This window comes from Lipotes vexillifer, unplaced genomic scaffold (assembly GCF_000442215.2).
Source record: "Lipotes vexillifer unplaced genomic scaffold, Lipotes_vexillifer_v1.1 scaffold28, whole genome shotgun sequence".
NCBI classification, from domain to species: Eukaryota; Metazoa; Chordata; class Mammalia; order Artiodactyla; family Lipotidae; genus Lipotes; species Lipotes vexillifer.
The window spans coordinates 1450122-1476870 of record NW_006793929.1 but is presented as its reverse complement, the minus strand read 5'-3'; the positions used below and the strand labels follow the sequence as shown (position 1 = coordinate 1476870).

Sequence of the window (26749 nt, the reverse complement as noted above, 5' to 3'; positions counted from 1 at the left end):
GTCAGCACTGTTACTACCTCGTTAATCCAGTGAGGCAGCTGAGTCTCAGAGAGGTTAAGTAACTTCCCCAAGGTCACACAGCCAGCAAGCAGAGGAGGTCAAATGTCCATCTGGGTCAGTCCATCTGATTCTAAAGCCTACCCAACATTCTGCCTCATGTGGTAAAAATTCTCTAAATGTGGCTGAGGCCAGAAAGGCTGATACTTTATCTCACTTGCTGGGAAAGTCTGGCTCTTCAGAGAGTACAGGTTAGCGTTAGGAGCCTAAGATCTGGGTTGCAGCCTCTCTCCTCCACTAACTAGGTGTGCAGCCTTGAGTAGGTCACTTAATCTCTCTGGTTTTGCCTTCTGTAAAGTAGACATAATGACTTTGCTACTTTATAGGTTTATCGTGAGGCTCAGAGGAGGGACTTGAAAAGAAAATGCTTTGAAAAATGTTAACGAACCATATAAATTCAAGCACTTATTACTATTAAAAGTGGTCAAGTAAGGACAAGAAATTAGATTAATTGGACTACATCCAAATTAAAGTGTTTTTGCTGCAAACAATATCATCAAGAAAGGGAAGGGCTTCCCTGGTGGCACAGTGGTTGAGAATCTGCCTGCCGATGCAGGGGACACGGGTTCGAGCCCTGGTCTGGGAAGATCCCACATGCCGTGGAGCAACTGGGCCCGTGAGCCACAGCTACTGAGCCTGCACGTCTGGAGCCTGTGCTCGGCAACAAGAGAGGCCACGACAGTGAGAGGCCCGCGCACCGCGATGAAGAGTGGCCCCCGCTCGCTGCAACTAGAGAAAGCCCTTGCACAGAAATGAAGACCCAACACAGCAAAAAGAATAAATAAATAAATTTATTTTAAAAAAAAAAAAAAAAAGAAAGAAAGAAAGGGAAAAGACAAGCCACACACAGGAGAAAATATTTTCAAATTGTATATCTGACAAGGGACTTTTATTTAGATTATATAAAGAACTATTACGATTCATTAATGAAGAATTTTTGAAGGGCAAAGGGCTTAAATAGACATTGTCCAAAGAAAAAAACACACGTGGCCAATAAGTACATGAAAAGATGCTCAATATCATGAGACAAACGCACAACAAAGTCGCATGAGTTCCTACTCCACACCTACCACTATGGCTGGAATCATAAAGATGGACAGTAACAGGTGTTGGCAGGCATGTAGAGAAATTAGAACCTTCATACCCTCCTGGTGGGAATGCAGAATGGAACAACTGCTTTGGAAAGTCGTCTGACAGTTCCTCGGAAGATTAAACATAGATGGGACCTCCCTGGTGGTCCAGTGGGTAAGGCTCCGTGCTCCCAATGCAGGGGGCCCAGGTTTGATCATTGAAAGCCTTCGGTCCAGAGAAGATAGCTGGATGGAGAATGTTCTCCGACAGGCCTTTATTTTAAAGTAAACTAATTAAATATTTTAGACACAGAAAAATATATCAACAGGTCTAGGACTATTTGGGAACCAATGAATATTTGTGCATTATTGTATTTTTCCTTTATTTGTGAATTGTCATCCTCTTTGGTTGGGTCACATGTGGGTCTTCAGTCAACTGAAAGTAAAACTTTGTTCCAAATATGACCCAGAACTCCAAGCAATGACTTTTTTTTCTCTTGGGTCATTTGGAAGAGAAGATTCTTCACCCATCCCTAAAAAGAATCAAATCAGGTAAATCCAAAAGCAGGGCTGACCCCAGAACGGAAGAACTGACATTCCTTAGCAAGTACTATTAGTTGGGCAGTAATGCTGTAACCTCAGGAATCCTAAAGGAATGTTTTGGTGCTGTTCAAACAGATTTCCCAAACCACGGCACCCCTCTAAGCTAAGGAAGCAGAGCACCAGACAGCTGGTTAGGAATTAATGGCGGGACTTCCCCGGTGGTGCAGTGATTAAGAATCTGTCTGCCAGTGCAGGGAACACAGATTCAATCCCTAGTCCGGGAAGATCCCACGTGCAATGGAATAATTAAGCCCGTGTGCCACAGCTACTGAGCCTGAGCTCTAGAGCCTGCGAGCCACAACTACTGAGCGCACCGCAACTACTGAAGCCCATGCGCCTAGATCTTGTGCTTCGTAACAAGAGAAGCCACCGCAATGAGAAGCCCGTGCATTGCAACGAAGAGGAGCCCCCACTCGCCGCAACTACAGAAGACCTGCATGCAGCAACGAAGACCCAATGCAGCCAAAAATAAATAAAATTTAAAAAAAAAGAATTAATGGCTTACTGTCATTTGTAACATTTGATGTCATAAAGGTCAGAAATCTGGAACATGACAAGGGCCCCATGAGGTGACATCTGTGCTCTCTGGTGTTTGAACCTGATGATCAAGCCTTATGTTCCAAAGCCTTTCATAAAATTGGAATTTGGCCATTAGTTCTTCATTCCTTGATAGAACTATGTAAATGGCCCCATTGACTGATCAGGAGGATTTCTGGTTTCTTTGGCTTGTAACACAAAGTATTCCGTATGCTACCACGGGATCAGCTTTGAAATATGAGGCATGATTTATGTCCAAGTTTATAGACCTCCTATATTACTGGATTTCTCTTCTGCTAAATGTGGCAAGTTCTGTTGACTTTTATCCTCCCCGAAGACCAGCAGAAATTTTCAGAGACCTTAGGATATGTGCCATGCTGAATAAGTCTTCTTTATGACCGTAATCCCTTCCCCAAGCCATTCCCTACTCCCATCCTAGTTCCCTGCCCCTTTCTTCTCACCTTTAACAGGTTGTCTTACCTGAGCCCTTGGAGTCCCCCTTCAGGCTGAAGCCACCATCCTGCCTGAAGTTTTTACGTAGGCTAAACTATATCCCCATGCTTATTTTTGGACCTAAACATAATGTTTATCCTTCTTAATTGTCATCTTGTACTGAAGAGCAATCTTCTAAATAACTATTTGATTAAAGGAAGATTTAAAACTACTACAACAATCTATTTAGAAAGTAAAGAAATGAAAAACACAGCATAATGAGGATGATCACCTGCAACCATAGGAATGTTCAAAGGCAAAATGATAGTTCCCAAAGCTTCCGTTATTAAGAAAGAATAAAAATAGCCAAGATAGGGACTCCCCTGGTGGTCCAGTGGCTAAGACTCCATGCTCCCAGTGCAGGGGGCCCACGTTTGATCCCTGGTCAGGGAAGTAGATCCCACATGCCACACTAAGAGTTCGTATGCCGCAACTAAAAGATCCCATGTGCCGCAACTAATACCCAGTGCAGCCAAATAAATAAATAAATATTTTTTTAAATAGCCAAGATGAACAACTCAAGAAGTTTAAGAAGTTTATAAAAGTATTATAAAGTAATCCTGAAAAATGTAGAAGGAAGCAAGGCCAGAAAATAGTCCAATTATTATATAGATCAAGAGCTGTTTCCTGGAAAATAAAATAAAATAGACAAACCCTTGGCAAATAAAGAAAAAGGGAAGAGAAAACAAAATTTAGAATAAATACAATTTTTTATTTTGAGACTATTATATAAATTTTGTAGAATAAACTTGAAAATATAAATTAAATAGAATTTTTTGAAAAAAAATTAACAGAATTGCCAAGAAATGGACAAACCAAGAAATAAATTGTAAAATAAACCAAAGAACTGCCATTCTAAAAGACTTTATGACTAGGTGTTATTACTGGTGATAAGTTCTAAACTTTCAAGGAACAGATAATTCTCATACTATATAAGCTTTTCTTATAGATAGAACACGATGAAAGGTAAAACACTATCCAATATATTCTTTTAAGCTAAAACCACCATGATGCAAAACCTGCCAAATATTGCCCGCAAATATAAAATAGATCAATGTAAATATATGTCAAGCTCACCTATCAACATAGATCTTCCCAAAATGCTAACTAAAATAGTAACAAGCTAAATTCAATAATATAGTAGTAGAATCATCTTCCACGATGAAACAGACATTTAAAAGGTAGCATATGTTCTGTCGGTGAAAAAAGGAAGAACTGGAAAAAATAAGAAAGTTCAAAAAATATTTATCCTTGTAATTCCACCATCAGAAAATATCCACAGTTAACATTTGAGTATATATCCTTACAGTGTTTTTTTCTCTGTATAAATATTTTATGTAATTACGATCATGCTACTTTGTAGCCAGCAGACTGTCAGGGAAAGACCATGTTCAGATATCCTGTGAGGTCTTCCACTAATTTGGCAAAGAATTCAGAAACACAGCTGAGACAAAGCTGGAACGGGTGTACCCCAGGTGCCCTTGGAGGTTGTAACAGAGTACTTACACCTCAATCCTTTTATGCTTGGACCTCACATATCCAGTCAAGAAGACTTACACAGTCTGTGTTCTTAATAATCCCATGTCAGAGCCTGTTTACAGACTGTGGGACCCTCTGATTCTTAAGCAAAACCCTGAGTCAGCAAAACCCCATCCTCTGTCCCAGGGAAAAAGCAGGGTTTAACACTTAAGTAGACCTGATCTATTTCTCTGCCCTCAGATGACTGGCATACTGGAAAGCCCATTGCTTCACAAATACAGAGTGAGAATTTTTCACAACAGTAAATATTCTGCTCTAATATGGTTTTTTTGGTTGGTTTTTTTTTTTTTTTTCTGTTTATTTTGCGGTGTGTGGGCCTCTCACTGTTGTGGCCTCTCCTGCTGCGGAGCACAGGCTCCGGACGCGCAGGCTCAGCGGCCGTGGCTCACGGGCCCAGCCGCTCCGCGGCATGTGGGATCCTCCCGAACCGGGGCACGAACCCATGTCCCCTGCATCGGCAGGCGGACTCTCAACCACTGCGCCACCAGGGAAGCCCACTCTAATATGTTTATAATGACTACATAGTACTGAAAAGTATTCTCATAAGGGTGTATAATCCCCTAGTGTCGGGCATTTTGGTTGTTTACAAATCCTTTCCTATTGCAAATAACATAAGAGCCTATATATATCCTTGTAGATAAATGTTTTTAAACATACCTGATTATTTTCATAGGGTAAATTTCTAGAAGTAGAATCTCAGCTCTTTCCCTTATTAGGATCCTTATTGTCCCTACCTAGAAGGAGACAGAATAATACCTACCCTGTAAGAAGGAGACCAAGGCATAAAGTAACAACTATAGAAATCCTGAGGGTCTCTGGTCTTGAGGGAGGTATTGTACGTTGTCCTGAGTTGCTATTTTGTGTTGGGATATGGCTTTTGTCCTCCCCTGGGGTCTGGGTGCTCCATTCTGATTTATTTGTAGAACTTTTCTTTGTTTGATTTTGTAGATTAATGAAAAATGTGCAGTTTTTGCATTGTCAACAAGTGGTATTGTAACTTGCATTACAGTTTCTCATAGCTGATTTCATCTACTTTTTATGATTCTGTATGGTTTCTGACAGTTACACTTTTCTCCTGGGAGAAGCTGACTCCTCTGTTCCAAGCTCTCTGCCTGGCTGAGTGTCAAGTCCCTCCTCTCTCTCTCTCTCTCAATCTCTCTCTCTCTCTCTCTCTCTCTCTCACACACACACACACACACACACACACACACACACACACAAACACACATGCTATGGCTCTGCGGTACCTGGCACCAAGTGAATTCTCAGCAAAGGTCACACCAGTATCATCCCTCACCCCCATGCCATTTACTCTGAACATAAATTTAAAGAACCACCCACCTTTTTATCCTTAACATTTTTAGAACCGCACTCATTTGAGTCATTTTTCTCACAAGGCTATCTATATACCTGTTCTTTCTAGCTTTGGTACACAGACTTTTAAAATCAGAGCTTAATTTCCACAATAATGGTTTTTAACTAAATTAAGTAAATGCCTAATTTGACTGGGTGATAAAATGGGCAGTGACTATAGAAGAGACCTGCTTGGTTGTTTCATTCATCAGCTTTTGATACAGTTAATCAGAGCTGGAGGTTGGAAGTACTGAGAGAGGGTTCCTTTCCACTTGATGAATTTTTAAAAAATTTTTAGTGGAGTATAGTTCCTTTACAGTGTTGTGTTAGTTCCCAGTGTACAGTAAATCGATTCAGTTATACATATACATATATCCCCTCTCTTTTAGATTCTTTTCCCATATAGGTCATTACAGAGTGTTGGATAGAGTTTCCTGTGCTATACAGTAGGTCCTTATTAGTTATCTGTTTTATATATAGTAGTGTGTATATGTCCATCCCAGTCTCCCAATTTATCCCTCCTCCCCCTTATCCCCTGGTAACCATAGGTTTGTTTTCTACCTCTGTGACTCTGTTTTGTAAATAAGTTCATTGTATCATTTTTTTAGATTCCATATATAAGCAATATCATATGATATTTGTCTTTCTCTGTCTAACTTACTTCACTCAGTATGAAAATCTCTAGGTCCATCCATGTTGCTGCAAATGGCATTAATTCGTTCTTTTTTATGGCTGAGTAATATTCTATTATACATATGTACCTCATCTTCTTTATCCATTCCTCTGTTGATGGACATTTAGCTTTCTTCCATGTCCTGACTATTGTAAATAGTGCTGCAGTGAACATTGGGGTGCATGTATCTTTTCGAATTATGGTTTTCTCCAGATATATGCCCAGGAGTGGGATTGCTGGATCATACGGTAGCTCTATTTTTAGTTTTTTAAGGAACCTTCATACTGTTCTCCACAGTGGCTTTACCTGTTTACATTCCCACCCACAGTATAGGAGGGTTCCTTTTTCTCCACACCCTCTCCAGCATTTATTGTTTGTAGATTTTTTTGATGATGGCCATTCTGACTGGTGTGAAGTGAAACCTCATTGTAGCTTTCATTTGTATTTCTCTAATAATTAGTGATGTTGAGCATCTTTTCATGTGCTTTTTGGCCATCTGTATGTCTTCTTTGGAGAAATGTCTATTTAGATCTTCCACCCATTTTTTGAATGGGTTGTTTTGTTGGTTGATATTGAGTTGCATGAGCTGTTTGTATATTTTGGAGATTAAACCCTTGTCAGTTGCTTCATTTGCAAATATGTTCTCCCATTCTGAGGGTTGTCTTTTCGTTTTGTTTATAGTTTCCTTTGCTGTGCAAAAGCTTTTAAGTTTAATTAGGTCCCATTTGTTTATTTTTGGTTTTATTCTCATTACTCTAGGAGGTGGATCAAAAAGATGTTGCTGTGATTTATGTCAAAGAGTGTTCTGCCTATGTTTCCCTCTAATAGCTTTATAGTATCTGGCCTTACATTTAGGTCTTTAATCCATTTTGAGTTTATTTTTGTGTTTGATGTTCGGGAGTGTTCTAATTTCATTTGTTTACATGTAGCTGTCCTGTTTTCCCAGAACTGCTTATTGAAGAGACTGTCTTTTCTCCATTGTATATCCTTGCCTCCTTTGTCGTAGATTAGGTGACCACAGGAGCGTGGGTTTATCTCTGGGCTTTCTATCCTGTTCCATTGTTCTATATTTCTGTTTTTGTGCCCGTACCATACTGTTTTGATTACTGTAGCTTTGTAGTATAGTCTAAAATCAGCTCCATTTTTCTTTCTCAAGATTACTACGGCTATTTGTGGTCTTTTGTGTTTCCACACAAATTGTAAAATTTTTTGTTCTAGTTCTGTGTAAAATGCCATTGGTAATTTGATAGAGATTGCATTGACTCTGTAGATTGCTTTGAGTAGTATAGTCATTTTTACAATATTGATTTTTCCAATCCAAGAACATGGTGTATCTCTCCATCTGTTTGTGACATCTTTGATTTCTTTCATCATTATCTTACAGTTTTATGAGTACAGGTCTTTTGCCTCCTTAGGTAGGTTTATTTCTGGGTATTTTATTCTTTCTGATGCAATGGTAAATGGATTGTTTCCTTAATTTCTCTTTCTGATATTTCACTGTTAGTGTATAGGAATGCATTAATTTTGTATCCTGCACCTTTATCAAGTTCATTGATGAGCTCTAGCAGTTTTCTGGTAGCATCTTTAGGATTTTCTATGTATAGTGTCATGTCATCTGCAAACAGTGATAGCTTTACTTCTTTTCCAATTTGGGTTCCTTTTATTTCTTTTTCTTCTCTGATTGCCAAGGTCGGGAATTCCAAAACTATTTTGAATAATAGTGGTGAGAGTGGACATTCTTGTCTTGTTTCTGGTCTTAGAGGAAAAGCTTTCAGTTTTTCACCATTGAGAATGATGTTTGCTGCGGGTTTATAGTTTATGGGCTTTCTTGTGTTTAGGTAGGTTCCCTCTATGCCCACTTTCTGGAGAATTTTTATCATAAATCGGTGTTGAATTTTGTCAAAAGCGTTTTCTGCATCTATTGAGATGATCATATGGTTTTTATTCTTATTTTTGTTGATGTGGTGTATCACATCGGTTGACTTGCATATATTGAAGAATCCTTGCATCCCTGGGATAAATCCCCCTTGATCATGTTATATGATTCTTTTAAATGTGTTGTTGGGTTCAGTTTGCTCGTATTTTGTTGAGGATTTTTGCATCTATGTTCATCAGTGATACTGGCCTGTAATTTTCTTTTTGTGTTATGTCTTTGTCTGGTTTTGGTATCCAGGCGATAGTGGCCTCGTAGAATGAGCTTGGGAGTACTCCTTCCTCTGCAGTTTTTTTGGAAGAGTTTCCAAAGGGTAGGTGTTAACTCTTCTCTAAATGTTTAATCGAATTTGCCTGTGAAGCCATTTGGTCCTGGGCTTTTGTTTGTTGGAAGAGTTTTAATCACAGTTCAATTTCAGTACTTGTGATTGGCTTGTTCATATTTTCTCTTTCTTCCTGGTTCAGTCTTGGAAGGTCGTACCTTTCTAAGAATTTGTCCATTCCTTCTAGGTTGTCCATTTTATTGGCATATATAGTTGCTTGTAGTAGTCGCTGATGATCCTTTGTATTTCTGAGGTGTCCGTTGTAACTTCTCCTTTTTAATTTCTAATTTTATTGATTTGAGTCCTCTTCCCTTTTTTCTTAATGAGTCTGACTAAAGGCTTATCAATTTTGTTTATCTTCTCAAAGAACCAGCTTTTAGTTTCATTGATCTTTGCTATTGTTTTCTTTGTCTCTATTTCAGTTATTTCTGCTCTGATCGTTATGATTCCTTTCCTTCTACTAACTGGGTTTTGTTCTTCTTTCTCTAGTTGCTTTAAGTGTACGGTTAGGTCGTTTATTTGAGATTTTTCTTGTTGAATCAGTAATTTTTTTTAAATTTTAGATGTTTAAAATAAGCGGGCTGAGAGAATAAGTGTATTTGGCTAACCTCTTGTTTGTCCCTGCGAACCTGAATCCCTGAGAGAGGCGACACTCCTGGTTGTGGTCTCTTTGTGTCTCTTCTAAATGGGACCATCTTAGGCTTTCAGAAGGTGTAAGACTAAGACATAGATTAGCGAGTCTCAAACTGGTACCCCACAGGCCTCATCTGACCTACAGATGTGTCTCATTGCAAAAAATAAAATGAAACTTTTCATTGTTAAAAATTCTCAAATTAGTTACTAGCATTTAAAAATCAGGAGATTTGATATAAACATCAGGATTTGGGACTTCCTCTGAAAAAAAAAAACTGAAGGATTTGTTAACACTGGCTCTCATTTCCACGTGGCAGAGATCCTCTGGCCTGGGGAAACAGTAGACCAGTCAGGACTATCCAGCTTGACACTTTCCCACTGGGGAGCCAAGGGTCCACTGTCTTTATCATCGTGTGTTAGGCATTTGTTTCTCTTATAACTGGACACTTCACTCATTTATGCTACTTGCCTGACCCCTGTAGGTTTTGGATTTTCAACCAGTGATATAGATAGTAGCTCTCCAAGTCATCTGTTTTATGAAATCTTTGGCAGCCCCAAGGCAACAGAAAGACTACATATGTGAATATATGAACATCTCATAGCCTATTTCATAGTATAATAAAATGCATTGACTTACTATGTCAAGAATCATTTTTCTTTCATTCATTCCGTTGAACATTGTTGACAGCCTGTTCATGCCACACCCCCTGCTAGCACTGGGGATACAAGGATAAAGTAGATAATTCCTATCCTTAGTATGATAAGGGCTACAAAAGAAAAATAGGTGATGTGCTAAGGGGCTCAGGGGAGGAAATATTAACTATTCCTGGGGGAATTGAGAAAAACTTTACAGAATAGGGTAATATTTGCAACCAAGTCCTGAAGAGTGAGTTGGAGGTACCCAGAAGAAGAAAGGGAGAGAGGGCTTCGTAGCATAGAAAATAGTGCATGCAGAGGCACACAGGTTGTCAAAACGGTGAGAAATTTATTATAGACAAGGTTTGGGGGTGCACCCTATGAGATGTGGCTGAAGATTTGATTGAGGCCAGACCATGAAGAGCTTCAAAAGCTATGTTTGATAGAAGACTTGTTCCTGGAGGTATTACAGAGCTAACAGAAACTTTTAGTACAAGACCAACAGTCCTATCAGCGAACCTCCTTGTGCCAGCTTTCCATTTTCATGTCTCATTATGTGATTATAATTTTAGATCAGTTCATATCAATAGAGATGCCAACAATAAAGGAAAACCATTTTCATGTCTCATTATGTGATTATAATTTTAGATCAGTTCATATCAATAGAGATGCCAACAATAAAGGAACACCATTGCCATGGCACCGATTACAGTTTAGAAATCAAGCATGTGTTGAGTTCATCCGGAGTGTTGAATGAGAAGGAGCTGGGACCTCTTCTAAATTATTAACCTTTCGTCCATCCCAGTGGCATGCCCACAGGCTGTTGGGCATCACGGCCATCCACACAGTGCCCACTAGGCACAGAGCCTGCCTCCAAGTTCCTTGTTAGTTCAAAGCTCGTGAACAACTTTGGATATTTACCCAGACCCCACAATATACTTGGCAGGAGCACCCATACCTGTAAGATGCAGGCATTTAGGTTCCAGATCTCTTCTTTTACTGTCTGTATTCAGATTCAGCCCAGGCCAGATTCAGAAAAGAATGTGTCACTGCAGCCAAAGGAGGGGACACAGCAAGCAGATAATTTAGAATAAAGCTGGGACTCTCCCAAATGTGTATTTGGTCTTGGCCACTCACAAAACCAGCAAAACATTTCATGAAATCAAAATACCAGAAGTAAATAAACCATCCAGGGGAGAACTGGGCTCATATTATATAGCAGATGAAATTTAGAGTACATTTAAAGACATTCTGTGCAAGGAAGTGGTGTTAACATTGGAAAAGCACAAGAGGGGCTGAAATCCCCTTAAGTGTTTTTTTATTAGAAAAGAGAGATTGTAACCTTTTTGAAAGGTTAAATCCTTTTTCCTTTAACTCATTAACCTAGTGATAGACTTTTTTTCCATTGATTCTTTCATTTGGTAATCACAGGTGAATACCTATTATTCCCAGGCACTGTGCTAAGTTTGGTGACACAAAGGCTTTTATTCCATTGACCTCAATGATGTTTTCATGCCCACATGTTTTCAGTGGCACCATGTTCCTCAAATAGCAGAGGGTCCAAGAGCTCTCCTAAAAATTGTCCAATGCTGTGTCCTCATGTCAATCAATCCATGTTATCATTTCAGAAAAAAGTTGCTTTTTAAATTAAGTTGAAAGAATTGTTAGCATCTTTGGTATGGAAACATGACAACTAGTAAGCACACCAAACTTTGCAATTTTAAATATATAAAGCTTAAAGTCTTCTTTCAGGAGGGTCTGTTTGATATGTCTTTTTCCATCTTCTTGATTCCATGACTCCAAAGAGCCTTCCTGGCTTAACTGAGCCCATCCTTCTGTTAGTTCTCATCTGCAGTGATGACCATCCCCGGCTTCTTTATTCTGCCACCCTGGCTGCTGCAGCTCCCCCAGCAGAGGCAAAGCAACTGCACGCGCTCATGGCGAGAGCAGTCATTGTGCTGAGTCCTGAATGACCAGCTGTCCCCCAGAGACCCACAAAAAGGCTAGTTAATGGAGCAGGCTTTCTGCAGGTAGGGGTAGTTATCTTGATCCCACAACTGGAGCCACCAGAGCCCTTGCACACAAGCCTGCCCCCATCCTTGACGTGGATTGCTTCCAGCGACACTGTCTCCACCGGGACCATTGAAACGTGAATGTACTCAGCCCTGACTCCAGAGGACTGGGGCCTCACAGCGCTTCAAAGCAAAGCAGGAAGAAAACCTGAAATTCTTGGCTCTCCCGACGGTTTCAAAAACAAATAATAATTACGCCAGTAAAACTGTCGTTTTAAGTCAATTTCCTAATTTAAGGAAGGAAAACATAAAACTCTAAGGCTTTTCTGCCAATCTAATTCAGATCAGAGACTCTGTCTCGCTGGGCTAGTGGGTCTCATTACGATAGGACAGCAGTCAGAAAAGGAAGGCGGCACAGGAACTGTTTAACGGACGTTTTCCCAGAAATTAAAGTGCAGCTTTTTAAAAGACAGTCACTTTGAGGTGCAAGCCCCAGGGAACTGCACACACATTTGCTGCCTCTGCCGCAAACACAGCAACCAGGTGCACACAGCAGTGGCTCCAGTGTCCTCTGTTGTCGGAATGAAAGCGGGAGAATGTACCGCTTGGTGATCAAAGCCTTTGACCATGATATAAAACCAATCAAAATGCTCTTTATTTCTCTAATTTCCTAGTCTTCAGCAAATGTCATTCCAGGGTGTGGCAGGGAGACAGATCTCTTTCCTCCACCATGTTTTGTTTGGCTCTGGGGTGTTTTTACGTTTTGGTTGGTTTGTTTGGGCTGGGGTGGGTTTTTGTCTGTTTGTTTTTGGAGTTTTTCCCCAGTGTTTGGGGGACTTCCTGACACACTGTTAACATGGATCCCAGCCGTTCGTGTTCAGTCACAGTCTAATAGCCTTCTTTTTTTTTTTTTTTTTAATGACTCCATTGATAGTAGCCATGTCGACTCAGCTGCCAGGAAAGATGGATTTTAGTTCATAAGGGAAGAAAGAAATATTACAACCCTTTGATCACTAACCGTCCCCTCCCAGCCTCTGTAAAAAGATCCAGGATCCCTCACTCAACACCAGAACTAACAGCAGGCTGGGAAAGGAATTGTTGCAGCTCAGGCAAGGCGTAAAGGTGCGGATGTTGTCTGACGTTGAAGAATTTTGTCAGACAGTAGGTATGGACCATGACATTGGCAGAAGAAATAAAAACCACTAGGGAAGGTTATGTTCAAACTCCATTTTTCCCTAAGCCTGCAGTTCAAAACAGTGCTTTGACTTTCAGGTACATCCTGTAAGATAGTTTCTTGTCTTATCATTCCTCTGGGAGAAGCAAGGTTCCAGTGAGTTTTAAACATCCCCCCCCCATCCCTGCCCCAACACTGAGGATTTATGAGACTCTGTCCTTGAGCAAAGCATTTGTCAAAGATTTAAGGGGCGGGTGAAAAGGGTCTTTTACCTTGTCCTGGCTGATTTGCACTTGAGACCGTAAACTCTCTGACAAGCTCCCTCAGCCCTGGGCCTTCACTCGCATTCATCCTGTTGACGCAGTGGTCCCAGCTGGAAGTGGCAAGCAGATATTTGCTGACTCGACATTTAAAAAGTGGTCACTGCATTTTCTGGGTTTAGAGTTTGACCTCGAAAAAAGTCAGGTGTGTTTCAATGCAATTAATAAAGGACTTTGAAGATGTTGACTATTATGTGAGTATTGAAACTTTCTTTTTGGCTCACTGTTGGGGTGGATGTGTGTGATTTGAATTTTTGTGGTTAATTAATTACCATGAGAAGTGTCCATGTTTCCTGTTCTCTTTGAGTCTATAATTTGAGTATGTAACTTTCTGGCAAATTTCAGCAGGGATACGAACATCGAGTATAATTCAAAATAGTATTGCTATAAGCCACTGTACTGGGGTTGAATTTTAAAGTCTAGAATATTTAAAAATGCGTGAGTGAGGGATCTTCAGTTCTTTAATAAAGGGCTCAAAGGAAAATTACTGTTTATACAGCAAGCCGGCTCCTGTAAAGACTACAGGACTCGACTCTGTGGGCAGGAAGAGGTGGGAAGCAAGACAACTTTGTCGGTCCCGCCGTCTCCAGAACCTTCCAGCAGGCCGTGAGAGCACAGAGCAGGACACTGTGCCCTTCCTCACAGCCCACTTCCTAAAATGAAGCAAACAGACATTTTCGTTCTTTACAAAATATTTCAAGCATTTTAGATTTCCTTGCCTTTTTGTCGGTGACTGGAATCGGGAATGCATTTGAAAAGCCATTCCCAGATATAGGAGCAAAACAGAAACAGTCCTTCTGCAGTTACACCACCTTCCCCTCTAAAATGATCACACAGACTAGTCACACTGACGAGTGCCTGATTACCAAGTGGCACCGACTCTCACTCCCAATTTAATTTCTGTGCATCCATTGTTTTAACTGTGAGGCTGCTTTGACCTTGACGGTGGCTCTGGAGCTTCAGGTGACGCTGACAGATGCGCAGGCTGGTGGAACAACAGCTCGCTCGGTGGTGTATGCGTGTTTGCTCACTTGGCTTTCCTCCCCTTTCCTTCCCGGGGCCTCGTGGGCTGACAGTGCCAGCCTCCCGCAGGCCAACTGCAGGGCCTCCGTGCCCTCCAGCAAGGGCAGCAGCAGCGGCAGCAGCAGCAGCGGCAGCAGTTCCTCCAGTGACTCGGAGAGCAGCTCGGGATCTGACTCAGAGACCGAGAGCAGCTCCAGCGAGAGTGAGGGCAGCAAGCCTCCCCACTACTCCAGCCCTGAGGTAAGGACACGCTGGCCTCTGAGCGCCTCCCCTGCCTGCTTCTCCCCGACCCGGTGAGCAAGGTCAGTCTTCCTCCGAGTGTGGTTCTCACACCTCCTGCTCCTCCAGCCTCAGTGCTATGACACTGGCCTGTGAGGCGCCGTGACCTCTCTAGGCCACCACCTCCTGGCAGCCTGCCGGGGTTGGTTTAGGCTCATTTCCCCCAGCCCCTCCTCACAGCGCTCCTAATCACAGAGCTTCCTTTGAAGTCTAGAAACTTCATCTCTTATGGTCCCAAAATTCTCTATCTTGACTTCCAGAACTTTCCAAGTATGCTGTAAACATCACTGACTGGAAATAACCTGAGGATCGGGTCTCCCTAAGGGTCAGCCGAGGCAATAAGCAGACAGGGCAGCTCCCCGCCTGGAAGTGGAGCCCCCGTAAATCACGGGGAAAGGAGTTTTGTGGATTAAACATGGTTAGGATCTTACCTTTCTTCAGTTCATCACAGATTAGGAGAACAAGGGCTATAAATATGAATAAAACCTCCTTTGTTTTCTTTGTGAAAATATAAAAAGGAAAATTAGCATCAACTTACAAATACTAATGAAAACTTTTATAGCTATGATGAGTATCTGTGTGGAAGATTTAGGTGCCTCGTATAAAAATATTATAAGGTCCCAATAAAAGCCATTGCAACTTCTGCCTTAAAGGGGAAAAAGGGGAAAATTTAATAGTAATTCAGAGCATGGATTCTTGAGAGAGGGCTGAGAGTACACTTCTCTAGTCCCTGGATCTGTAAGGGTAGACTTTGATTTCTAAAGAGGGAATAAAATATGCTTCTTCTTGAGTGTATAAACATTTGATGTTACTGTGGCTCATAGGATTTAACTTTTTTTAATTTTATTTATTAGTTCGTTTTTGCGGTACGCGGGCCTCTCACTGCTGTGGCCTCTCCCTCTGCAGAGCACAGGCTCCGGACGCGCAGGCCCAGCGGCCATGGCTCACGGGCGCAGCCGCTCCGTGGCATGTGGGATCTTCCCAGACCAGGGCACGAACCCGCGTCCCCTGCATTGGCAGGCGGGCTCTCAACCACTGCACCACCAGGGAAGCCCTCATAGGATTTAACTTTTTACCTACAACCTTCTGTACCACTCTGGGCCCAAATTTCTAAATATGCTCTAAAATGAAACCAAGGGCTTCCCTGGTGGCACAGTGGTTGAGAGTCCGCCTGCCGATGCAGGGGATGCGGGTTCGTGCCCCGGTCCGGGAAGATGGTGCAGCTACTGTGGAAAACAGTATGGAGGTTTCTCAGAAAACTAAAAATAGAACTACCATATGACCCAGCAATTCCACTGGGAATTGCTGGGACATATGGTAAAAAAAAAAAAAAAAAAAAAACCCAAACCCCAAATGGCGGCCCTGGGAGTGGGGGGTTTTTTTTTTTTTTTTTTGGCCACACGGCAATGCGTGCAGATCTTAGTTCCCTGACCAGGGATCGAACCTGTGACCCCTGAAGTGGAAGTGTGGAGTCTTAAACATTGGACCCCCAGGGAAGTCCCCAGGAGCACCTTTAAGGGCCAGCAAGACCCATGTTTCCAGCTTGTGTACCTGTGTCTCTGTCTCTCTCTGTCTCTCTCCCTTTCCCTATCTATCTTTCTATCCCTATCTCCCTATTTAAGGGGAAGGCCCTTAGCAACATTAACCTATAAAAGCCGTATCTTGGTATAATCCTGACTTTTCCCAGAAGCTAAATTATTTTTCCTTCGTCATCATTTCATTCATTCATCCCTTCATTCGCTCATTTAGTGTTCCTTCAACGAAGATCTATTGAGTCTCTGCCGCAGATATGATGCTTGGCCCTGAGAGACAGCAATGAGCTGACAGAGAAGGTTCCTGGCTTCACAGAGCTGATATTCTAATGGGAGTAATTTGAAACAAACAAAAATACAGGAGTTAAATAAAACAGAGGCGTTACCCGGGCTTCTTCAGAGCCAGCTTTATGCTCTAATTTGTTGGAAAACTCCAGAATATTTAGTAGAAAGAACTGGGTTCCAGGGACATCGCAAGAGCCAGGGGGGACAGTGGCGGTAGATTAAAAGCGTTAGGGTCTGTGAATGTTACCTCCACCCCAGGCTCTTTGTGACTTTGAAGGTTAAGTTCAGGAAAGTTGAGTCTCATTTGCACGCTGAAATGTGACTCCTGGAGTTTCTAGGTGAGGCTGAAAGCAGCCTCGGAGAACTACAGCTATAAACGGCTTTAAGCAGATTCTCTCTAAATGTCACTGAGATAATTACAAAGACCTGAACTCCTGGGTGATGAAAGGAAGCACTTGCTGTTTCTTGCTTCTTCCAGCAGCTACCAGAGGCCCCTGGCTGAGGAGAAGGAGGGGAGTCTGGTAACACAGGCCTCAAAGTTTAAGTTGCCTGAGGCCCCGTGGAGCTTTCAACTCCTGGCTTCTCTATGCAGAGGGAGTGCAGGAGTGACAAGAGATGTAGCCACACTGCAGGTGACTTCTTTCTGCTGGAAAGGAGTGTATTCCTTGGAATAAAAGTAAGGTTTCTTTTAACATTTTTCCCAGGGTGACTAGAGAGACACGCCCTTCAGAAATACGAGGGAATTCCCTGGTGGTCCAGTGGTTGGGACTCCGCATTTTCACTGCCAAGGGCGCGGGTGTGATCCCTGGTCGGGGAGCTAAGATCCCAGAAGCCGTGTGGCATGGCCAAAAATTAAAAAATAAATAAAAAATAAAAAATTAGAAAAGAAATACAGTGAGTTTGCAGAATGAAAGTCGCGAAGAGGGGAAGCATTACCTGCTGAGTCTCCACGGCATCTCTGCTTTCTTCTGGCCAAGCTGGCCCAGGACCCCTTAAAGAGAGCAGTGAGACCCCTTTTCCTTCCCCCCCACAGGACAATCCAGCTCTTTATAGCCACACACCTCACATTCCGTTGTGAAGACCTGTTTACGCTGCTTTGCAGCAGAACATTTGTGGCCCTCCTTTCCTTCCTGGAAATATCCTGATGTGAAAGCAGGAGACCCTCATGATATCCCAAGACACCGGCATTCTCCCCCTCAGCGTCCAGCCCTGGACACCCACTTGGCTCTCCTGAGTTTCATACGAGCTGTTGTTTATGGCCATGGCTGTAGAAAGCCACTGCATTTCACATGAATCACCATAGTATAACCCCTTGACTGCAGGCTAGCATGGAAGAGACCCCGGAAACAGTATTTCCATCACTGCAGATCCCCTGACGTTTGCTTGCTTGTCCTCAGCCTAATTGTTTTCATTTGAGTTGTATCTTCTTTCCTGGCCTGGGACATCCTTTCATGCCAGAGCTTCACAGGGGGAAGCGCCTTGCCCTTCAGTTAGCACGTTTACACCAGCACACAGAGCTCCTTAGACCGGCGTTCCCCAAGTAAAGGATGCTGCAGGGACTAGAAAGAGCCTGGTCACGGGATTTTGAGGAGATCCAGAATAAAGTAGGTTTCACCTGTTTATTTAGCGTAGGGCGTCATTCAGCCCTTAATTTTGCTCATGTAAACGGTGTTCTCCACTGTGGCATTTCCCAAATGTATCTGACCACGGAAACTTTTCTTTATGGGATATATGAACTCAAAGCACATTTTGGAAAATGCTGCCCTAGTTTGTTCTTGAAAATCAGCAGGTACACGATACAAGTTATTCATTGATTCAACAGGCTTCTCCTTAATTAGGCATCTGTGGGGTATGTGGCAGTGGGTGCTCTGAAGGGTATAGATGAAGTGGAGACTAACGTACATGGTGGAGGGCTTATACACTAATCAGAGGGAAGATTTATCCGAGAGGAGAGTCCTGGATGGAAATACGGAGCAGCAAGCCAGGAAACAATCAAATGCACTGGGCAGAAACCCTGATGGACAGCTCAGGAAATGGACCAGAGCCAGCAGCGTGGCAGGAAAGGAACCCCAAGCCCTGCGTTCACCCTCCTCCCCTGCCACCTAATTCTTGGCTGTTTGAGCTTCCTTGGCCACAATTGTTTCATCCCCGAAATGGCGGATAATCCCATGCCGTCTAGTCTGTGACGTTGTTCTGAGGAATAAGTGATACAAATGGAGTGACAGCTCATTGTGAGTCATTATTAGTAGGAGCAGAGTCATAGCATGCTGTCCCCCTAACCTATTACGGGTCCTGCAAGGGATACAAAGAAGCAGAGACCGGGCCCCTGCTGGAAAGCAGTGTTTGGCTTTGTTGAAGACACAAGATTTACGTACATGAAATGGCTATGGACATCAAAAGATGATGCAGTTCAGGATAACAGAAGGCCACAGGTGTTATTTGGAGAGTTAGTGGTGTCTCCAAAAATCAATCTAATTCTATCATTTTAGGTTGAAGACTGACATTTCTCAAAAGAAACGAGGTCCCTCTTTCGTGAGGCTACACCAGAGAGTAATGGGAGACTGGCAAGGCAGCAGGGGAGAGAATCTGGTCTTTAAGCCCAGACAAATGTGGTTTAGCCTTGGTGGTGCCTGGTAGCTCTGCAGCTTTGGACATTTCACTTAACCTCTCTGAGCCCCATCTACAAACTAGGGGCTACAGTATTTCTTACCTGTATGGATTCAGTTAGATGATACCTACAAAGTGGGAGCACATTGTAGGTGTTCTGGCAAGGAAAGATGGCTGTTAGATGATGGATGCCTGAGGAATTTGGATTTTTGTTCGAGGGGCAAGAGGAGGCCCTTGTAGATCCTTTGAGGAAGAGAATGTGATTTAGTGATGTTTTGAAAATGGTCCTTCAGCCTCATTTCTTCAGCTGTGAAGAGCAGAAAAAATGACCCTAGAGCACATCAGGCAGTGGGGCCACACTCAAGTGCTTCAGTTCTCCCTTCACTGTTAAGGCTCCCTCCAGGAAGTTTTAGTGGGAGTCTCCCCGTGAGCCGCTGTGTTTTGGCTCCAGGCACGCGTCTGTGTTCTCCCACATAAGAGATGTGAGGTGTGGGAGGCCCAGGATACTGGGGATGAGGGCGAGCTAGCGTGAGATGTGGTGCTGGGGCCAGTGTGAGTGGCAGGCTCTGCCATAAATGGTCCACCCTCTCCCCGTGTGTGTCCCCTTCTGCAAGGCCGCTTCAGCGTCCACTCATATTACTGGGCCCCATTTATCTGGGGAAGCTGAGGCGCAGAAGTCACTGACTCGCCGGTGGTCCGAGAGAAATGGGGTGGGGAGGAGACAGCCTCAGAGCCATAGCTGTGTTTGCCACCAAAGTAGCCTTCAACCACACCCGGCTAATCTCAGGGCAGGCGAGAGCTTCCCCTTGGCAAAGAAGAGGTCCTGCTGCCCTGCTTCCTCTCTTGCGTCACTGTTGCAGGATGGACCAGGTCAGGTGTGCTCTGCAGGTTCCATTGTTCCCTGTCTCTGGAGAAGCTAAATTACAGTGAGGTCAGAATTTACACAGGACACCTCAGACGTGCAAAAAAAGATGTATCATTTTGTTCTTTTGCCTCTTGCTTGGGAGCCCTGGTCCTTTGGATGGCATGAAAGCAAACGAAGCAGAAAGTTAAGTCAGACACCAGACTCCCTATCAGGGTCATGAGAGATTCCCCTTCCACACCTGTATCCCAGGGGGAGGCTCCCCTTCCTCAGGGTGCCAAGGAAAGGGCCTGGAATCCCCATGCTGGCCTCCACTGAAATGTCTCTTGTCATTCCCAGTCCCTGGACACCCTGCGCTGTGGTTCCCTGAAGTGTAGACAGTCTCATCTGTTTTGGGGGAACCAGCAGGATGTCCATGGTCCCAGCCACAGCTCCAGTGCCTGGTGCCCACACTCTGTGGCCACTTCATCTTGGCCCCAGGCCCTGCTGGCCCATTAAAGGCTTCCCATCTCCCTAAGCTGTACCCCAGACGCCTCCAGACTCAGCCAGGACCCTTGGGTCTAATACACTGCCCTCCCCTCCCCCAAGATCCTTGCTGCATGTGGCTATGCCCCAAGTTCTGCTCTTAATACCAACCTCACTGTTGAAAACCAAATCTTGATACGTGAAAGCAAGCTTTGGGAAATTATTACGTTAAAAAACAGTGGTTTTCTCCTACAAGGGCGCCTGACTTGCTCTGGGCTTTAACCAACCAAGTTGGAAGTGCAAAGCTAAGCCGATTCTTTATTTTAGGCTGGTATTTAGTCTTCCCCTGGATCATCAGAAGCCATGAATTCGTAGGGTAGAGACCATAGGGAAGGAAAAATACATCACCTTGATCACTTCAAAAATTTTCCCCATTTCACATATATTCACAAATTGATAATACTCTAGCTAAAGTTCTATACTTACCAATGTACCTTTTTTCTATTAATAATCACAGATGCTGGATAAATGGACTTTTATTAGAAATCAACAACATTTACTCCCTGTAAAAGCATCAGTTCTTAACCTTTGAATAAGACATAGCTGCCTAGAGATATGAATGAAAGCTATGTCTCTCTCCTCGAAAAATGCATCTACATAACGTTTCACATTCTGTTACAGGGCATTCACTGATCTGCCTTCCCCAAGTCCCCCCGCCCCGCCGCCGGAGCTAATCTATGGGCCAGAGTTTTAAAATGTCCAGGATTTGCTTTAAGGTAGCAAAACTGCTTGCAGGAAAGGTTTCCATTGTCACCTCCTCATCTGAAATATTTCGGGCAAAGTGTGATGGATGCAGGTTGAGGATGGACGAACCAAGTCCAGCCATCAAAGTGCACTGGGCACACACAGGTAGTTCTTTGGGAGTTTAGTTTCCACTCAGTCCCCTTTTCTAATCCCGGCCCCCCCATATTTTAAGTCTCACAAAAAATGAGTGCTTTAATACCTCAGGGTCTCCAAACTATACCCCAGTTAACTTTTGTGGACTCTCAAGTTTATGTATGTCTGTATAAATATAAAAATATATACATTGTATAACCCTCAAAAATGTTAGAAATGGGTCCTAATGAAGCATAGTGCATCCCCTTATTTTCCAAATAGGCCTCAAACTGCTGCACTGGCATTTCAGTGCCGGGGACCAGGAAGCGGACAGCATCTCTGCATCTTGTGTGCCCATTGATGCTACACACACCTACAGCTTCCATGTTCCTTGTGTCTCCAGCCCATCCATATTCTGCCCTAAGTCAAGAGGAAAACAGCCAGGCCCCTTTAAAGTGAGCCCATCATAAAAGATATTTTGTTTGTTGCTGGTTTTCTGCTTTTAGGCCGAACCAGCGTCCTCTAACAAGTGGCAGCTGGATAAATGGCTAAACAAAGTTAATCCCCACAAGCCTCCTATCCTGATCCAAAATGAAAGCCACGGGCCGGAGAGCAATCAATACTACACCCCGGTGAAGGACGAAGTGCCAGACTGCGGGAAGGTTCCCGACAACGTCTGCCCGACCAGCCTGAGAGACAAGGACATCAAGAGCGCCTGCAAGGAGGAGCAGAGGCCGAGGACCGCGAACAAGGCCCCGGGGAGCAAAGGGGTGAAGCAGAAGTCCCCGCCCGCGGCCGTGGCCGTGGCCGTGACCGCCGCCGCCCCGCCGCCCACGGTGGCTGGTGCGCCCGCCGAGAGCGCGCCCGCGCCTGCCCGGAGGTCCGCGGGCAAGAAACCCACGCGGCGCACCGAGAGGACCTCGGCCGGCGACAGTGGCCACCGGCCCGAGGAGCCCGCAGCCGCGGACGCGCTGGGGGCGAGCGCGGGGATACCCCCGGAGCCCCCCAAGCCCCGGCCCTGCAGCAACAGTAGGACCAGCCACCGCAAGGAGCTGCGCTCGGCCGTAACCGGCGAGAAGCGCCGCACGCGGGGCCTGAGCCGGATCGTCCCCAAATCCAAGGAGTTCATCGAGACCGAGTCGTCCTCGTCGTCCTCCTCTGCGGACTCGGACCTGGAGTCAGAGCAAGAGGACTACCCTCTGTCCAAGGCCACTGCCGCCTCCGGGAACGACCCGAGGCTGAAGGAGGCTGCCAGCAGCATCAGCGGTGGAGGCCCGCGGGCCCCTGTGGGCTCTATCAACGCCAGGACCACCAGCGACATAGCCAAGGAGCTGGAAGAGCAGTTCTACACGCTGGTCCCCTTCGGCCGCAATGAACTTCTCTCCCCGTTGAAGGACAGTGACGAGGTCCGGTCACTCTGGGTCAAAATTGACCTGACCCTCCTGTCCAGGATCCCAGAACACCTGCCCCAGGAGCCGGGGGTCTTGAGCGCTCCCGCGGCCAAGGACACTGAAAGCGCCCCCCCGAGCCACGCATCCGATGCGCCCGCAGAAAAGGCTTTGCCAAAATCCAAGAGGAAACGCAAGGTAGGCCTGGAAACCCGAGGGGCTGAGGGCACGGCGGGAGGGAGGGCTCTCTCTGAACTTGTGGGCAGCAGGTCTGCTGGTCTAGAATGTTCCCGGAGCAGGAGTTTTATGTGACTTTCCTCAACAAACGTTCATAGAGCACTTTATATATGCCAGATACCTTTGTAAGTACTTGACATGTATTAACTCAGTTAAATCCTTAGCACTGCCCAATGAGGGAAATATCCTTATTATTCCCATGTTACAGATAATTAAGGTCCGTCACACTGCATGTGGAAGTAAGCAAACGGGAAATCTTCCCTGAGTGTGTGTGCAGAGGCAAGCTGGAGGCCAGGCCTGTAAGAAAAGCTAAACACGGGTGAACCCCATTCTTTGCTGGAAGGGGTGGGATCGTTCATTGACTTTAGAAGCCAGCAGCCTCAGAGAGTTTAGTAAGGCTGTGACTGGGGTGAGGCGTGAATCCGGAAGTGCCTAGCCTAGTGGGGACCGTGGATGACGGGGCCCCGGGAGGGGACACCAGCCTGGTGCATCAGAGCCAGCGGCTGGCGCTCCTGTGACATTGATCGGGAGAACTTTGTGGTGGAGACAGGCTGGGAACAGGGCCCTCAGGAGGAGGGACTTTTGAGTAATCAGAGGGTCAAGGATGAGGGGGCGCCAAAGGAGGGAAGCAAGCTGAACAAAGGCGCGTTGAACGAAGTGAGACAGGCAGCTCAAGTACTCGGAGAGCAGGACGTTTGTCAGGAAGCAGACCCAAATGCTCAGCCGTTTGGCCGTTTTTGAAGATTTTTGAGCACAGGAATAATTTAATCATAATTTTAAACCAATTTTGAGGATTTTTATTCCCTCCTGTTACTACATCTTCAAAAGTAACTTGGGGGGCTTCCCTGGTGGCGCAGTGCTTGAGAGTCCGCCTGCCGATGCAGGAGACGCGGGTTCGTGCCCCGTTTCGGGAAGATCCCACATGCCGCGGAGCGGCTGGGCCCGTGAGCCATGGCCACTGAGCCTGCGCGTCCGGAGCCTGTGCTCCGCAAATGGGAGAGGCCACAACAGTGAGAGGCCCGCATAACGCAAGAAAAAAAAAAAAAAAGAAAAAAGTAACTTGGACCACAGTGGAAAACACAATGCGTGACAAGCCAAAGATTGTAGTCATCGTGGATGGTCCCAAATTTAGGAGAAAATCATTCACAGCAGTTAACACATATATATGTCCCCATGAGGGATGCTGTTTTTGTACATATTAAATCGTTTGTAAAGTCCTTACAACTTTTTGAAGCAAATATTATTGTCATGCCCGTTTTACAGACGAGGAAACTGAGGCTCAGAGTGCCTAAAGGGACTTGCCCCAGGTTCACATAGGTGAGAAAGGGCAGAGCCAGGAATGAAGCCCGGGTCTGTGGCTCCAGGGTCTCCCAATAAGAAGTCAGCATGTGGTTTGTGCAGTATTTTCCCCACAGGGCCCCTGCTCAGAGGGCTCTGTACTTGGAGTTTAATGCTTGCAGTTGCCATCTTGGAATTCTTCATTTTATTTTGGAATTTGTGTTTAGTAAGTGAAGTGCGATGGGACGATAGAGCCTGCGCGGTCCCGCCTCCTGCCCATTTCCCAGGACAGGTTCTGCCTGCCCCGTGGCCCCTTTGCACTCCTAGCCCTGTGCAGCATCCCCATCTGCATCCCCATCCAGGGGCCAAGGCACAGGCCTAATGAGGGTCGGGGTCAGGATGGGCATCTCCCCACCCCCAATCCCAGTACTGAGGGGTCCTCCAGGGGAGATTGCAATCCAATCCGCAAAGGGTTGCCAGTTGGCCTTGGGGAAGGGGAAATGCCTAACTGGACTTCCTCACCCCTTGACCCATGGGTTCCACAACTGGCTGGCGGGGGAAACCCTTCACTGGTGGGCTGCGCACAAGCGCCCTGTCGCAGGCCCAGGCCCCCAGTACTTGGGAGTGTCTGCACATGCCCCCCAGGTATCCCCATGCCTCAAGGAGCACAATATGAAATAGCAAATAAACACACCATGACAGATCAAGAGAGAGACTTTGAAAGACACGAAAGACAAGAAAATGTTTCCGACTTTATAATACTTTATAATGTTACTCTTTAGCTGCTTTCTTTTTTTTTTTTTTTTGAGGTATAATATAATGATTTGATATTGGTTTATAAGTATTGCAAAATGATGACCACAGTAAGTCCAGTTAACATCCATCAGTATCCATAGTTACAAATTTCTTTTCCTCCTGGTGAGAACTTTCAAGGTCTCCTCTCCTAGCTACTGTCAAATGTGCACTACAGTATTATTAACTATAGTCACCATGCTGTACATTACATTACGTCCCCATGACTTACTCATTTTATAACCAGAAATTTGTACCTTTTGACCTCGTTCATCCATTTTGTACTCCCCCCAACCCCAGGCAGTCAGCAGTCTGACAGCATAAGCTGGGAGGAGGTTTGGTTTCTGTTTTTAGATTCCGCATGTCAGTGAGGTCGTAAGGTATTTGTCTTTCTCTGTCCGACTGATTTCACTTATCATAATCCCCTCTGGGTCCATCCGTGTTGTTGCAAACGGCAGGCTTCTTTCTTCTGTTGTACGCACATATATGCCACAGTACCCTTTTCCATCTGTCTAGCTGTGGACATTGGCTTCCTCGTCTTGGCCGTTGTAAATAACGCTGCAGTGAACATGGGGGTGCAGATATGTTTTCAAATGAGTGTTTTCGTTTTCTTTGGATAAATACCCAGAAGTGGGATTGCTGGATCATGTGGTAGTTCTATTTGAATTTTTTGAGCAACCTCCATCCTGTTTCCACAGTGGCTGCAGCAATTTACATTCCCACCAACAGTGCACAAGGGTTCCCTTTGGTCCACATCCTCACAGGCTTATTAGTTTTAGTTATTTTGATAATAGCCATCCTGAAAGGTATGAGGTGCTATCTCCTTATGGTTTTGATTTGCATTTCTCTGATGATGAGCATCTTTTCATGTACCTGTTGGCCATCCGTATGTCTTCTTTAGAAAATGTCTAATCAGATCCTCTGCCCATTTTTCAACTGGATTATTTTGTTTGTTTCTTTGCTGTTGAATTGTATGAGTTCTTTATATATTTTGGGTATTAATCCCTTGTCGGATATACGATTTAGAAATATTTTCTCCGATTCAGTAGGTTGCTTTTTCATTTTGTTGATGGTTCCCTTTGCTGTGCAGAGGCCTTTCAGTTTAATGTAGTCCCACTTGTTTATTTTTTGCTTTAGTTGCCTTTGTTTTTGGTGTTAAATCCAAAAAAATCATCACCAAGACTGACATCAAGCATCTTTTCCTGCTTTTTGAACAAGGCTCCCAGCATTTTCATTTTGCACTGAACCCCGCAAATCACGCAGTCAGCCCTGGCCTCCTGGGTGACCTTCCCTTCTGTGGACTTCAGTTTCTTTGTTTGTAAAATGGTGACATCTTTGCAGGGGTGTTGTCAGATTCACATGATATAATGCAATAATGCGGGTTAGCTCACTACACACCTACCGTCTTTCCTTCTGTTTTCCTCTCATACCCTGCCCTCCCCCTTACTCGTTGGATTGATTTGTCCATCAGTCCCCAGGTGATTAATTGATTAATGAGTGAATCAGCCAGTCATCTGGAGATGGATGGATAAATGGACAGGCTGATGGAAAGAGAGAGAGAGGGGCATTTCAGAGATAGAAATTGATAAACATACAGATAGATTGGAAATACATATAGCTGTATAGGTATATGTAGATAGAGAGATGTGCAAAAACATATACATGTATATTCCATAGTATTCTGTATTTAAATAATTTTATGATTCATGGGCTTTTTAATTTTAACTTACAAAACTTCATTTACAGTAAGCCTCACACTCAGCTCTCCTCA

The 26749-nt window shown here is 44.4% G+C and overlaps 1 protein-coding gene across 1 annotated transcript in view; it reads left to right on the top strand.

Annotated features, from left to right (window-relative positions):
* AFF3 (ALF transcription elongation factor 3) overlaps positions 1 to 26749 on the top strand; it is a gene marked incomplete at its 5' end in the record, with an annotated part of 199717 nt that overhangs the window by 138621 nt on the left and 34347 nt on the right. Inside the window, 2 exons of the mRNA XM_007466896.1 lie at positions 14431 to 14617; positions 21790 to 22869. Coding sequence (XP_007466958.1) covers positions 14431 to 14617; positions 21790 to 22869 — 1267 coding nt within the window. The remainder of the gene's footprint in view (positions 1 to 14430; positions 14618 to 21789; positions 22870 to 26749) is intronic.